Source organism: Otolemur garnettii, unplaced genomic scaffold (assembly GCF_000181295.1).
Source record: "Otolemur garnettii isolate 467f Iridium unplaced genomic scaffold, OtoGar3 scaffold00057, whole genome shotgun sequence".
NCBI classification, from domain to species: Eukaryota; Metazoa; Chordata; class Mammalia; order Primates; family Galagidae; genus Otolemur; species Otolemur garnettii.
The window spans coordinates 5,837,672-5,851,378 of record NW_003852452.1 but is presented as its reverse complement, the minus strand read 5'-3'; the positions used below and the strand labels follow the sequence as shown (position 1 = coordinate 5,851,378).

General features: G+C 43.9%; 1 protein-coding gene across 1 annotated transcript in view; it reads right to left on the bottom strand.

Annotated features, from left to right (window-relative positions):
• Positions 1–1,754: 1,754 nt before the first annotated feature.
• Positions 1,755–13,707, bottom strand: part of SSPN (sarcospan) — a 35,064-nt gene continuing 23,111 nt past the window's right edge. The window contains exons 2-3 of the mRNA XM_003792466.2: positions 8,436–8,522; positions 1,755–2,196 (exon numbers count right to left, since the gene is read on the bottom strand). Coding sequence (XP_003792514.1) covers positions 1,828–2,196; positions 8,436–8,522 — 456 coding nt within the window. The 3' untranslated portion in view covers positions 1,755–1,827. The remainder of the gene's footprint in view (positions 2,197–8,435; positions 8,523–13,707) is intronic.

Genomic DNA, 13,707 nt, shown 5'->3' with positions numbered 1-13,707 from the left:
GGTCCTCATCAGGATGCCGGGTATTCTGTCGACAGAATTTTTCTGCTCCAGAGATGTGTCCACTAAGCTCTCCAACGTGCCTTCTTGACCTGAGCTAATGCGTAGGAAGGCCATTTTTAAAGCAGGCCAAAAACATAAAAAGGTTTTAACATCTGTTAATCAGGTGTTTGATCTGGAGGACATAAAAGGTATTTACAGTCCTCCAGATTACTGACTTAATCTTTTCCTTTTTTACTTGGATATTTATATTGTGCGGAAACTGACACCATTACTGCGGTCAATGGAATTATTCATCTTTCTTCTAAGGCAAACAAGAAAATGTTTTTCTTTTAGGCTAAAATTTCATGATTAGTGAGGTATATCAGTGGGCAATGTAGAGAGGCAAACTGAGCTCAATTGTTATCTCAAATTTGCGCCTTCCACAGACAGCCTGCTAATAGAGAAAGCCCTTGATAACATTTATGCTGCACGTATTTCTATTTTCAGCTCCTTCCTGAATACGCTCATATAGCTCAGAATGTAACAGTTAACAGAGAGAAGTTTCCCACCATGGGGTACTTGTGCTTTAAGTTACAATCATTTAACAACAAAACCAAACAAAATACACCCCAAGTCAATGAACATACTGCACAAACAAGATCATCAAACCATTACGCACAGGTTGAGGGAGCATGCAAGTAATGGGATTATTAAAAATAACGATACAGTTTCGTGAATGGAACACATCAGCATTACCCAATCTGCCTCCAGCACCCTTGGTTGCCAAGAGGAGTCCTTTTCAGCCTATCACAAATGTGCTCTTGGTACCAACATTTCCTATTACCCATGCTCTTGTTTTATTTTTCACCTAAGCTATTAATAATTTTTTTTTCCTTGTGGCGCTTGGCTTTCAGAAGAAAAAACATCTTTAGGCCTCTTCTCTTGTGAGAGTAATTTCTCTTAACACCGACAGTGCCGCAGAAGTATAGTCAGAGCTCGTTAAATAGACTTCTGAGCATAATTATAATTAACAATTAGCTAGAAATTAGTTTTAATGATTTGTTTTAGACGATAGAATAGAAGCATAATGTAATTATTTTTAAACCTTCTACATCATTAAGAATACAACTACTACCCTCTTTCAGATATTGAGAACAGTTCTGCAAAGCATTTAGCAAGTTGTCTATTCACACAGCCAAACTAAGGGAGCTGCAGCAGAGAGGGTAACCCCCCCCAACCAGGTGTTTATAATTACTTGTCTTTTGCACAGCTCCATCCTTTTCTGCTCTGCTCCTTTAAGCTAGTTCATGCCTTGAAGACATTTCTGAGAGGGAAAACAAGGAGCTTCCACCTGGACAGACAGCTCTTCCCCCACCACCTGCCTTTCTTCAAGACGCAGTGAGGTAATGGCGGGAGGTGGGATCAGAAGTGGACACCGCAGAATTTAGCAAGTGGGCCTGAAATTCACAATTCCCATCAGCCAAGCGCACTAATAGGAAAGAAGATTATGTAAGTAATGGATAAAATGAGTAATAGGAGTGCACTCCAGACAGTAAAGACAGATCTACGCCATTTTTCCCTGTTCAGTGTTCTTTTTTTAACTTTTAACATCCCCAAACCAATTTGGGTCTTGTTTTCTCCCTAAGAGTGTTGGTTTAAAAATACAATAGAAACCTAAGAAAATGCTCTTTTATTTCTTGAAAAATATAAAAATATTCATTTTGAACAATGAATATTATGTATTGTCAAAAGGCTTTTATTCCTTTCTTTAAAAAAAAATTTTTTTTTTTTTTTAACCTCGGCTAGTGAGGGTGCTGTTTTCTCTCCCCACTCGGAGCAAGAATGTTTTTAGACCTTTTGCTGCTGGCTTTCGGAAGTTGTTAGGGAGCACATCCTGACACCCACATAAAAGACCTGGTACCTATGTTTCCACATCACAAAGCAGGCCAACAAGCACACGAGGCCACAGAGCAAGTTCAGAATCATCTGGATGAGTAAGAAGAGTTTGAAAGTGCCAGTGATGCTGGAACAGTCAGGCACATCCTGGTACACAAAGGTCCTGCTGAGTGGCTCTGAGGAAGAGGCCAGTTTGCACTGGCAGGAGTCAAGTGTGGTCTCACAGGTAAACTGTGTGAGCTGCACATAGTGGTGGGCAGCAAAGGCCACAGCCAGCACGCAGACCATCAGGCCGAGGGCACTCAGCAGGAAGTACAGCAGCTGCAAGAAAGCACAAGAAAACCTTTCTGGTTACAAAGAACACTGGATGACTATTTGCAACGCTAATTAATCAAAACTGTTATTTGTCTTCCCTCCCAGAAATTCCCGGATAGAGGGGCTGTCTCTCCCCAGACATGTGGAGATGGGTCCCTATTTATTTACCAGTGAGCAATTCTTAAACCCTGCTCCCATCTTCATTTCCCATCCAGGTGTTGAGCCCTTTTCATCAATTGTGACAACTGTATTCGTCTGATCGTGGGATGTTTATGTCTAGATACAGTAATCCCAAGCAAGCTAGCTATGCTCAGATGACACACTGTGTTGATTGTGACCTCAAGAACTGCTGATATTAAGATTAAGACAAGATTAGGACGTCAAGAATGGATTTCTGTAATGTAAACATTGTATTGGCCAAAATTAACAAACATTGGTAAACTTACAAGGCAGGTTAATAATAATAGTAATAAAGCTATCTTCAATATAATGTTTCCCTAACTGTATCCGTGAGTGAATGCCAGAGTCCCCACCAAGAGGTGGCTGAGAAAAAAAATTATGACTCCAGAAGGCAAGAGGCATGATGCCAGCTTCATCACCTGTGAAACTTATCCCCAAACCAGCTATAACTACACAGTTCCTGAGTGTGAAAATAAGCTCTAAACGGTACGTTGGCCACCAAAGTTTTGAATACTGTTGGCCTCCGTGTTAGCCTCGGGACTGGAAAAGTCTGATGAAAGTTTTCGCTCTGCTGCTGAAGACTGTGGAATCTCTGACATCTGAACTATTTTGATCAAAAATTATGATTATTCATTGACAGGGTCACAGTAAAATATGTTTTACAGCACAAGCCATGTTTTGTGATGGATACCTATTGGAAACATTTCTCTGAATGATCTACTTGCAGGGGTTCTGGGTAAGGATCAGAGTCTCCAGCTTTGGGAACTAGTGTACATAGCTCTCAGGGCAAGATCTGTGTTACCACAGTCAAAAGTTGTTCTTTACAATTCTGGTGAATCAGAATGTCCCAAAGAAGGATTCTAGTCATTTCTAGGCTCAGATTAAAGTGGCTTGAAAAAATCTGATGTTCTTCTCTCACTTCTAATAGTAATAATTATTATATAGTTAATTATATTAATATTAGTATATACCATAATATAAATATAATTAATTATAATTATTTATAATTCAAAATAAAAACACGTGAAACTACAAAATAGGTGTACAAAAGTCCTCCCAGTGAGTGATTTTCCACACAATGACAGTGTCAAATATTTCAAATCTTAGATACGGAACACTGAACTTACAATTTTATATTTTCTCTTTCTTGAATGGGGCACGTGTGTGCACGTCTGTGGTATACTGACTACTGCTGCCCTAAGCATATATCTGCTTTGTCTGGAAGGGAATCTATCAGAGGTCACACAATGCTTGACCATATATCCGAAGTCACTGGAAGAGAGTGGAACTGGGGAAAGGAATTTTTGTCTTAATACACCTTACTATGTCTTAATCCAGCGGTTCTCCACCTGTGGGTCACAACCCACAGGAACTGTATTAAGGGCCGTGGCATTAGGAAGTTTGAGAACCATTGTCTTAACCAAAGAGTGCATGGATTCTTTAGATCTTCTCACCGAAGATATCTTAAACACACACACACAGTTTTTCATTTTCAAGTCATTTGAAGAGTTGTCAGATATAACCCAAATATCTCCATCTGTGGAACAGTTTATAGAGACATGTCCTAATCTCAGGAACATAACAAGAGGTATACTCACCAAATTTAGTGTTCCTTGGAGGAAGGGAACCAGATAAATACAATGGAGCACCAATATAAATGCTAAAAGGAAATATTTAATTTGTCATAGAGTACTGCCTGCATCCTGTCCCCAACATTTTCACTGACTCTATGCAAAAATTGGAGTGCTTAGGTTAAAAAATATGGTCTTATTTTGTGGGGCTAGTAGGGCAAAATATAGGAACTATTCTGGGTTGCTCTGAGATATTCAGGCTTGATGATTGACTTCAAATTCTTGGTGCCAAGAGCCAAGTGAAATGGTGCTGGCTGTGCGTATATGCCTCTTGTTATTTTTTTTATTTTTTATTTTTATTTTTTGCAGTTTTTGGCCGGGGCTGGGTTTGAACCCACTACCTCTGGCATATGGGGCTGGCGCCCTACTCCTTTGAGCCACAGGCAATGCCCCTTGTATCTGCATTTCCAGAGCAGCCAGTAGAGAACTGGGGATTATTTGCTCTGGGAACATTGGTATGTCTTCTAGCTAGCAGGGAAGGGCCCAAGTTAAAAAGATCATTTCCTACCTGGCAGTCGTTGCTTAATAGAATGGCTCCAAATTGGAGTTTTCTCTACATGTTTTATTGCTATCAGTGGATGGGGTGGGGCAGGGTGTGGGGTCTTGTCGTAACCCCCGTAATTCCAACACACACACATCCTTAGCAGATTTCTGTAACATTCACTGGGGCAGTATCTCAAAGCAATGACAATAATCCCTCATTCTCAATCTGCAAGTAATCCAAATAGTTACAAAATATTTTATCTTCTCATGATAGCCACAAAAATACATTTGCCGGAAAACGGGAATTTTGTCTATTTTTAAAAGATGACTTTTTGGCTCAGAGATAAAAGATTTCCCCAAGGCTGTTTAACAAGCGCACAGCAGTACTGGGTGATGATTAAGAGCATAAACCAAGGAGCCAGATTGCCTGGGTTGGAATCTGGGTTCTGTCCTCACTAGCTGCGGTCCTTTAAATTAATCAATCCTTGTGGGTCTATATTTCTTTATCTGTAAACTTGGCAGGATGATGATGATAGCACCTATTTCATAGGATCATGATAAGGACCCAAAGACTGTATGTCTGTAGACAGCTTAGAACAGTGTCTGGTACAGTAACAGCACTATTTAAGCATTCGGGAAATAAATACATAAATAAATTAGTAGAGATGGGAAGAGCTGCCAGGTCTCAGGACTCAGGAATAATCAACTCACAACTGGCTTTGCCTTATTTTCTGTCGTGTGGAAGTAACAGTGCATGCTTGGTTTGTAGGAAGGATGTAAACATTTACACAAACACAGTGCTTGCTCCGTTTTAATTGAGCCGTTTAAATATGCTCTAAGTCAGCAAGAGCACAAAGAAAAACCGTGCCCCGAGCTTCCCTGAATGCAAGGAGGCGGGGGACATTTACACCAGCGCACCTCACACACAGTGACTGGGCTTCTGCCATTCGGAGAAAACGTCAGGCCAAGGAAGGGGGTGGGGGTGCAGAATCAAGCTTCCTATCCATTTTAGGACAAATATATATTGGCTCCCCCAAAGCCCGTGGGCTACATCCGCGGCGCTGTAGCATTTTTCCTGTATGGCTTTTAACCCATCTGACAGCAACAAGCTTCTGGGTTGGAATCTGTAATTTAAAATCAAGTGGCTCGCTTTACCTACACAGCACGAATAAACTAGCTGTGAAAGTGTTTACGATGACCTTGGGAATCCGAGCGAATCTATCCTGATAAACGCGGGGCGCAGGAGGCATCTGTCTCGCGGGTGCCAGCCCATCAGTCTGGCGCTGCGCCGCGGGCGGGGGCGCGGGCCCCGGGCGCTTATGTAACCGCAGCGCCCGGCGCGTCCCCGCCCGCGCTCGCTGCCTCTAATTGGTACCCGGCTGCAGCTTTCACGTTCGGTGGCTTCGGGAGGAGGGTGGTTCTGCTTCGATTTAATTACCTTCCCCGGTGGCCTGGATGGTGAGGGCCCTGTGCAGCTCGCCGCCCGTGGGGGAGGCTCGCCGGGGCCGCCCAGGGGCCTCCTGGATGTGGGCGGGAGGGAGTGTGCCCGGAAAGTTCCCGCAAGCACATGACCCCGACACGTTTCGGAGCCTCCAGGTGAGCGCCGAGAAAGCTGGGCCACGAGGAAGGGCGGGAGGTGCGACCGCGGCCCAGTCATCCCCACCCCCCAGGGGGGCGGGGATGGAGAAAGAAGGAGCGCGTGGTGGCCTTGGGGACCTGCCAAGAGGCAGCCGCCAGAGAGGACTGTTCCAGCTTGGGAGGAAAAGAGAAGAGCCCGTGGCTATTGTCTGTGCAGATCACAACGAGACTGTCATCAAGGCCTGCCTGCTTGCCCGGCTATCTGGTCATTCAACAGGAGGAAATAAATCCTCCCCAAAAAGCTTAGGAAAGGTGCCAAGACGGGGCAGTGAAACGCAGCTCTCGGGATGAGAAACCCCTGTGACGGTGCATTTCATGTCCCCCTCACTCCCCCCGCCCCCCAAGGCGTGAGAAGCATGAGGGAGGTCAGCAGGACCCTGGGGTGTCCCTGGAAAACCTGGACATGGCTTTAAGCCCACTTTCAACCCGGTGATAATGCAGAGCGCGACCTTAGAGAGCTGGCAGCAAGCGTCACCAAAGGTCACGTTCAGGAGACGAGAAAAGAGCCTCAGTATTTGTCAATGTCTGTCACAGGTGGGGAAAAAGAGGCAGCTAATGAGATCTTCCTGGCGGGGAATTCTCAGCCTGGCTGACATTGGCAGGGGCTTGTTTTTGCGTTTTTTCCTTTCTTCTTTCTTTCTTTCTCTTGCTCCTTATTTTAAAGGTACCGATTTGGAGGTGGCTTTGGGGGCCTCTCTGAAACTGACGCTTTTGCCTCTGCTGCTTTTGGGGATCATCATGGGGTGGGGAGCACAGGGAAGGAGGGCGTTTGACATAAATGGATGAAAACCTAGTTTTAGGTTGTTTTTCACCTATTGAATGAAGTTCCTATAATTTAACAAGCCATTTCTCACTAGGCTTTATGGCTTTTTTTTTCCCTAATCACCAAGCCTTGCTGTTGAATCAGACCTTTACAAAAAAAGTAAACACCAACTAATGTCTACCCTACCTGACCTTCTGTTAAGGAAAGTCCTCAGGAAAAAAAGTAAAATTCTCAATGTAGGCATATCCACCAAAATTCTTACTGTATCAGTTTTTAAAAATAGCATCTATCCCACCGCGCCTGGGGCTCGAGGAGTAGGACGCGGCCCCATATACCAGAGATGGCTGGTTCAAACCTCGCCCTGACCAATAACTGAAAAAAAAAATAGCCTCTAACAATTTTTAATTAGTTATGTATAACTACTGGAGAACAAACATTTCAAAGTTAGAGAAAAACTACAAAATGTAGGTAGAATCCCACCATTCATAGACGACTTTTCCACACACATTTTTTTTTCTATAGGATCACATCATCTATTTTGTGTGACCTGCTTTTTTAAGAAAATGTAAATGTTCAAATTCCCCAAATTCCTGTTTGCAGCATGATTTTAAAAATATCAGCACTTTGCTTTTTTAATGTCAAGAGCTTCGATTATGCTAGAAATTCCAACGCATCTTTTTTTCATCTTAGTAGTTTCCAAAAAAATAGCATTAACTTACTCTTATGCTCTGTGCTTTCTTGTAGTAAACAAAAGAATATCTAGTTTTTATATATTTTCTTGTAGAAGAAAAGTAAACGATGTGGATCCCCCTCCCCAAAACACAGAAAGCTTTTTATATTCTGTTTCAGTAGCTGAGAGCAAATGCAGAAATTTGATTTTTCCTAGCTCTGATTGCTAAGTTCAGTTTTTTATGTCCTTAAACTCTGAAAGGGTGTGTCTGTCTTTCCCTTTGGGGTAGATTCTATTGTGCAGTGAATATACTGTGTACTTGAATTGGCTCCAACCAAATGCACTGTCCCTAACAGAGAAAAAAATACACGCAGATGAAAGACACACAGGCACTTGCCAAACCCTGCATATTCCAGTCCCCGCTTTGCCCTGAGATTCTTGGCACGGATCTTTTGGATGCACCCAATGTACTTTTTCTGTCTCAGTGATCCCACCTACAAGAGGAAATACACTTAGACTGCTTCATTATTAAAATATTCCCAATAACCCCCAAGATATGGAAGTGGGTGCTAAAAGAGACACCTTCTCCCCCGGCCAAGTGTTTTGTTGAACTGATGAATTTTCAATATTCCTTTTAAGGACATTGAAGGGCAGACTTCATGTCCTCCATGCCAACCAAGTTCATGGAAATTAAGACTTCAAAAAAAATCAGCATTACCTTTGGGGTTTGGACGGATGCCCTCTTAAACATTTTTTAGCCTGCCTACAAATACAATTTCTAGACTGATCAGATACGCAAGCCCCTTAAAAAGGCTTTCCTGTCTTTTACACTTGGATTTTTTCTATGTGATATACAAGGGAAAGGAAAATCATAACTTACTTTCATAGAAAACTGGATACATGTCCGCTCGTCCACTTGATATGAGACACAAAGCATAAACAAGCCAAGATAGGCCACTAAGCAGACCTGCGATGGAGAAGAGGGAAGAAGGGATGTTACCAGGGCAAGTCATGCTGGCGGATGACACGGATCAGTGTCTTTCACCAGAGGCCACCCACGTGATCAAGCTGGCCATTTGTTTACTTACCTTTAGGTGCTACTTTTCCCCCTCAATGTGTGGAATACATCTGTTAAAATAGTTAAATCAATTTATTTTGACTTAGCCAGTACGTATTAAGTCCTTTTGGTGCACCAGTGCCGTATAAAGTCCTTAGAGTATACAATGATGAATCAAGTTTACTCAAGTTTAATCAGTTTATAGGACAGGACAGGCCGAAAGAGTGCACACACTATTCTAAGGTAGGACATTGTATGTCGCAAGCTATTCAGAGAAGAACATAAAGAGGAAGAAATGGCCTTGAGTTGGGCAACGTAAAAGGCTTTACTCAAGAGATGGATTTGAAAGCGATACCATCAGTGGTCAGCAACATCGGCTAAGTACCTGCCGTATGTTGTATGCTGGGGCTCTGTGCGTATTTCCTTCTGTAACTGTCAGAGAACTCTGTAAGGTAGGTGCTATTATGATCCCACGTTATTAATGAGAAAGCAGGGGCATGAAGCTAGTAAATAATGGAACCAGGATTCAAACCAGGTCGCCCCGGGTAAAAAGCAGCAGCAGCATTAGCAAAAGGGTAGAGGTGGGCCTGCGCAAAGAATTCACTAAAAGGCTAGCAAAAACGCACCTGTGGTTGAAATAGTAAAATACAAGGCAAAAATGGAGAGATGGAAATCTGAGGATGTGGGGTTGGTTAAGAAACGGCCTTCCCTTAAACATGTTTTTGTTGGGAGAATGACCTGATTTAAGACACGTTTCAGGAAAATGGGCAGGGGTGTAGGGTTGGGTTGGCAATGAGAACGTCAGGATGTTATTTTTACTCATCTGAGCAAGGCAAGAGTAATTTATCGGGTGGGCCAGAGCCCAGTTGGTGGCAGGCACACTTAGAGAGAGAGTGGAGGGTGGGGACAGGCATAGGAAAGGCAGAATCTATACATATTGGCCATGGCGTGACTGATGGGGGAAGCTGGAGGGGGAGAAATAGAAAGTGACCTCCAAGTGTTCGCAAGTCAGTGACGGAAAGAGGGTGGATGTGCCTGACTGAAAGAAGGCTGGCCCGGGAGCAGCAACTTTGAGGGAGGATAGACTTGATTTGTTAGTCACTGGATTTTCTTTTTCAGAGGCTGGAGTTTTTAAACCTACGATTTGGAGTTTCTAATCAAAGTGTATCTATCACATTCATTTTTGCACAGAAAAAATAAGCAAGAGAATTTCGTTTTCTGATAGGCACAATTTTCCGAGAGCAGATGTGGGAAGGGTGGCTGAGAGTCACCCAGCAGGTCATGGAACAGCCGGTTCGGTAATACTCATCATTTCTACCCAGCTTTGAACTACAGGCAATCCCTGTTAGGGTGGCAGAGCTCTTTGCTCTGTTTGCAAAGCCAGCATAGCATTTTAAGGTAATATATTTAGCCTATTCTTTCTTGGTTACACAATCAATAGGCTGCCTGTGCCCACATCAGTTCCCAAGTTGAGAGTTGTTTGGATTTCTACTGGACCATGGAGCCAGAAGCCAAACCTTCTTTTAGTACAGGCTGTGTCCAGCGTTTTCTGTCATCAGGACTGGCTGGTGGTTAATAGCAGCAGATAACATGTGCAGTAGAGAGCCACAGCATTACAACATGTGAGCCCAACACGGACTGGAGAGGTCTGGAGAGAAAACAAAGCAGATAGGACCCAGGGCGGCAGCTCTTCAGCAGAGGGCTGCCAGATGATAGGCTAGTGATGCTGAAGTTATTTGTGTAAGCCCTAGTGTGGCCACCGTTCCAAGTTGAGGATGAATTTCTTTCTTAAAGCTTACTTTTAAAAAATACTCAATTGGGGTGTAAGTTTGATGAGGCCTGTAGGGGTTTACTATGCATTTTCACATTCAGGATTTACAGTACTTGAAACAACAGAAGACAGACCTCCTTTTTGTTTTTTTGGTGACAAACCAGGCTTCTAAACCTGTTTCTATGGGATTGTTATATCCCTAAGCACACGCCAGGGAGTTTCTGTCTGCAGGTGTACAATGTCATGCCGCCTCCCTCAGAACTATCTGTGTCCACAGAGACTGCTGTGCTGAAGTTGGCAATTGCCAAGACTTTCCTTTTTGTCTTTAAAAGAGGATACATTCCAATAATCAGGCCTAACTAATCAGCCTCTTAAAATCTGATCTGGTGCCTCTACTTGAACAAAATCTCCCATGTCAGCACTAGCTACCTCTTTGCTGCCTTCATTTGCCCTGGTTCTCCAGCAAGAAGTTGCATAGGAACACAGGTCCGGGCTCGGTGCCTGTGGCTCAAGTGGCTAAGGCACCAGCCACATACACCTAAGGTGGTGGGTTCGAATCCAGCCCGGGCCCGCCAAACAACAATGACGGTTGCAACCAAAAAATAGCCAGGCATTGTGGCAGGCGCCTGTGGTCCCAGCTACTTGGGAGGCAGAGGCAAGAGACTCGCTTGAGCCCAGGAGTTGGAGGTTGCTGTGAGCTGTGATGCCACGGCACTCTACCCAGGGGGATAGCTTGAGGCTCTGTCTCAAAAAAAAAAAAAAAGAAAGAAAGAAATGGAACACAGGTCCTCCTTCTAAGGCATTCACTTATTCAGTTGAGAACTGTTTTGAGGACACACATAGACACCTGTGCTAATGGATAACCTGGGAGATGAGAAGTGAAAAAAACCTAGCCCCTTATTCCAAGAACTATGCAGCCTCCAAGGACCTCTCAGTGCTATGGAGAGTAAGGATGCCACATAGCGTAAGACCAGAACCACGTCTGTTATAAGGAGACTTGGGGAAACTTCCTGGCGAAAGACAGGTTTTGAAGGATAACCAAAAATTAGTTAGAAGGAGGATGTGAGGAAAGGCATTCTGGGTAGAGAGAAAGTAATAGTAGGGGCTAAGGCAGGGAGAAATGCAGAACTAACATTCCGAATTCCTGTAGGTCCGGTGCAGAGAAAGACAGCAATGGCGGGAGATGTGTTTGCAGAGACGGACAGGAAGGAGTCACGAAGGACTTTTATTTCAACTAGATTTTAAGCAAGGGAAGGGTGTGATCAACTTTGCTTTTTACAATGGTCTTCCATTTATGAAGAATGGCTTGAGTGGGGCAATATTTGGGATGGGAACACCAACCAGGAGACTGTTCTTCTACGGAGAACAGATGAGGGCCTGTGCTCAGGTAGAAGTGGGGGTGGAGAGTGGGGGTGTTTGGCTGACAGTAAGGACGCCACGTCCAGAGGTTCTAAAGGCTGGTTAGGTGTAAGGGCTAAAGGAGAGGGCGCGGTCAGGGAGATGCTCAGCGGCCTACCTGACCTGAGCTGCCGCCTGGGTGGTGTGGACATTTAAAGAGACACAAGGTACAAGAGGAGGGGCAGAAGGGCCGTGAAGAATGATAATCCCATGTGGACTCAGAGCTCAGTCATAGGGGCCCGGAGTCAGGAACCAGCACGGGCTGGAGACGAGGGTTTGTTAGTCATCAGCATATGGGAAGCGCTGGAAACCATAGGAAATGCCGGCCTGTCCAGAGAGAGCCTCGTGAAGGCAGAAAAGGGCCAACGAAGCCACACAGTTGTGAAGAACCTTTGAATCTTTTGAACAGAAAGCCTCTCAAGTGTATTTCTTACAAAGCTGGTGGTACATCAGGTCATATCTAAAATTATGAAACTGATTGTCCTTTTGGATTCTTGGAAGCTTCACTTCTGGGTCCTTTTGTAGGGTATTTGCTATGGAGCTTCAATTGATTCAATACATTTTGAGTTCATGGCCTTCTGGAAGGACACATTAGATTCTGAGGGGGATGGGCTTTCATTTTCTCACCTACAGCTTTGCAGCTTGTACCAAGATTTCTTTATCAGAGAGTTATTGGTGTTGAGCATACACATATTTTAAAAGGATGATATTTATTGAATACCCAAAACAATTTATTGAATACCTAAAACTGAAGCCTTTATGGCCGTGGCGAGAGAAACAGATATACCCTATCCAATGAAGGGTCTTGTTTCCTGAGGACATGGACATGCCAGGAAGACACGGTGTTCCGGCTTCCCAGGCAAGGAAGGCGAGGTCATGTGAATAAGCAGTGAGACCCGCCAGGCCTATCTGGAACAACACTCCTGGAGTCCAGGCCGGAGCTCCCATTAGACATGCTGAGGTGAGGCCCAAGGGACGGGAAAAGGGCAGTTAGGTTTTCAAGAAGGCTGTCCTTGGACCAGACACCTGGCCTGAGGTAGACAGGCGGTGTCAGATCACTCAGCCCAATGGGACGTGGGTGGTACTGGGAAAACTAGTACCGAGAGGGCACAAGCACATCCAAGAGCTAGTTAAGATTTAGTCCACATACAGGCAGATAACTACAGTGATAAGAAGAGCTTAAAGTGGCATTTTTAATGGAAAAAAGAAAAGGCAACCATCATCATTTAGCCTATTTTTCTACAGTTTGGTTAAGGTAAGGAGAAAACCATCCTCAATTTCACTTTCTGTAAAAGATATTTCACAGAAATATTTTTTGTCCGTACAGAGTGAAGTCTGCATTCTCTCCTGTGAGTTAGAAAGTCGAACAGGGTTGAAATGTTCTCTGAATGCTAAATCCTTTTCTGTAACTGTATGAGTGTCACACCTAGCCTTTGTTTTCGTGATTTGGCCTCTTGTACCTACAGTGGTGCCTTTTGAGGGTTGGTAAGAATAAAAGACCTTGGCCCAGCGTCTTAGAGATTTACCTACATATTATATCCTTTCTTTTCATTTTGTCATGGCTAGACGGTACCACCCTCAGACATTCTGTGAGAATGAGTATTACTGGTATTTACTTTCTCTGTGTCATAGGTATTTATATTCCGGTCTTGTGACATTCACACAACCTCCAATTCATTTGTTTTCTTCTTTGTGTTGTCGACAGAGCGACTTGACAGCGCTGTCTGGGGAATACAACCTTCCCTTGTCAAATGCCTCTCAATGTTTTCCTCCTTCCATCCCCCCCTTTCCTTTGGGTACCTGAAATTGGACCCTATTTCTGTAAGTCAATCAACATTCACCTTTGTATTTAAAGTGCTTTAATTCAGTCTATATAGTGACAAGATGAAAACTGTCTTCTCGTGTTTGCACCCTCAATTGATCAGC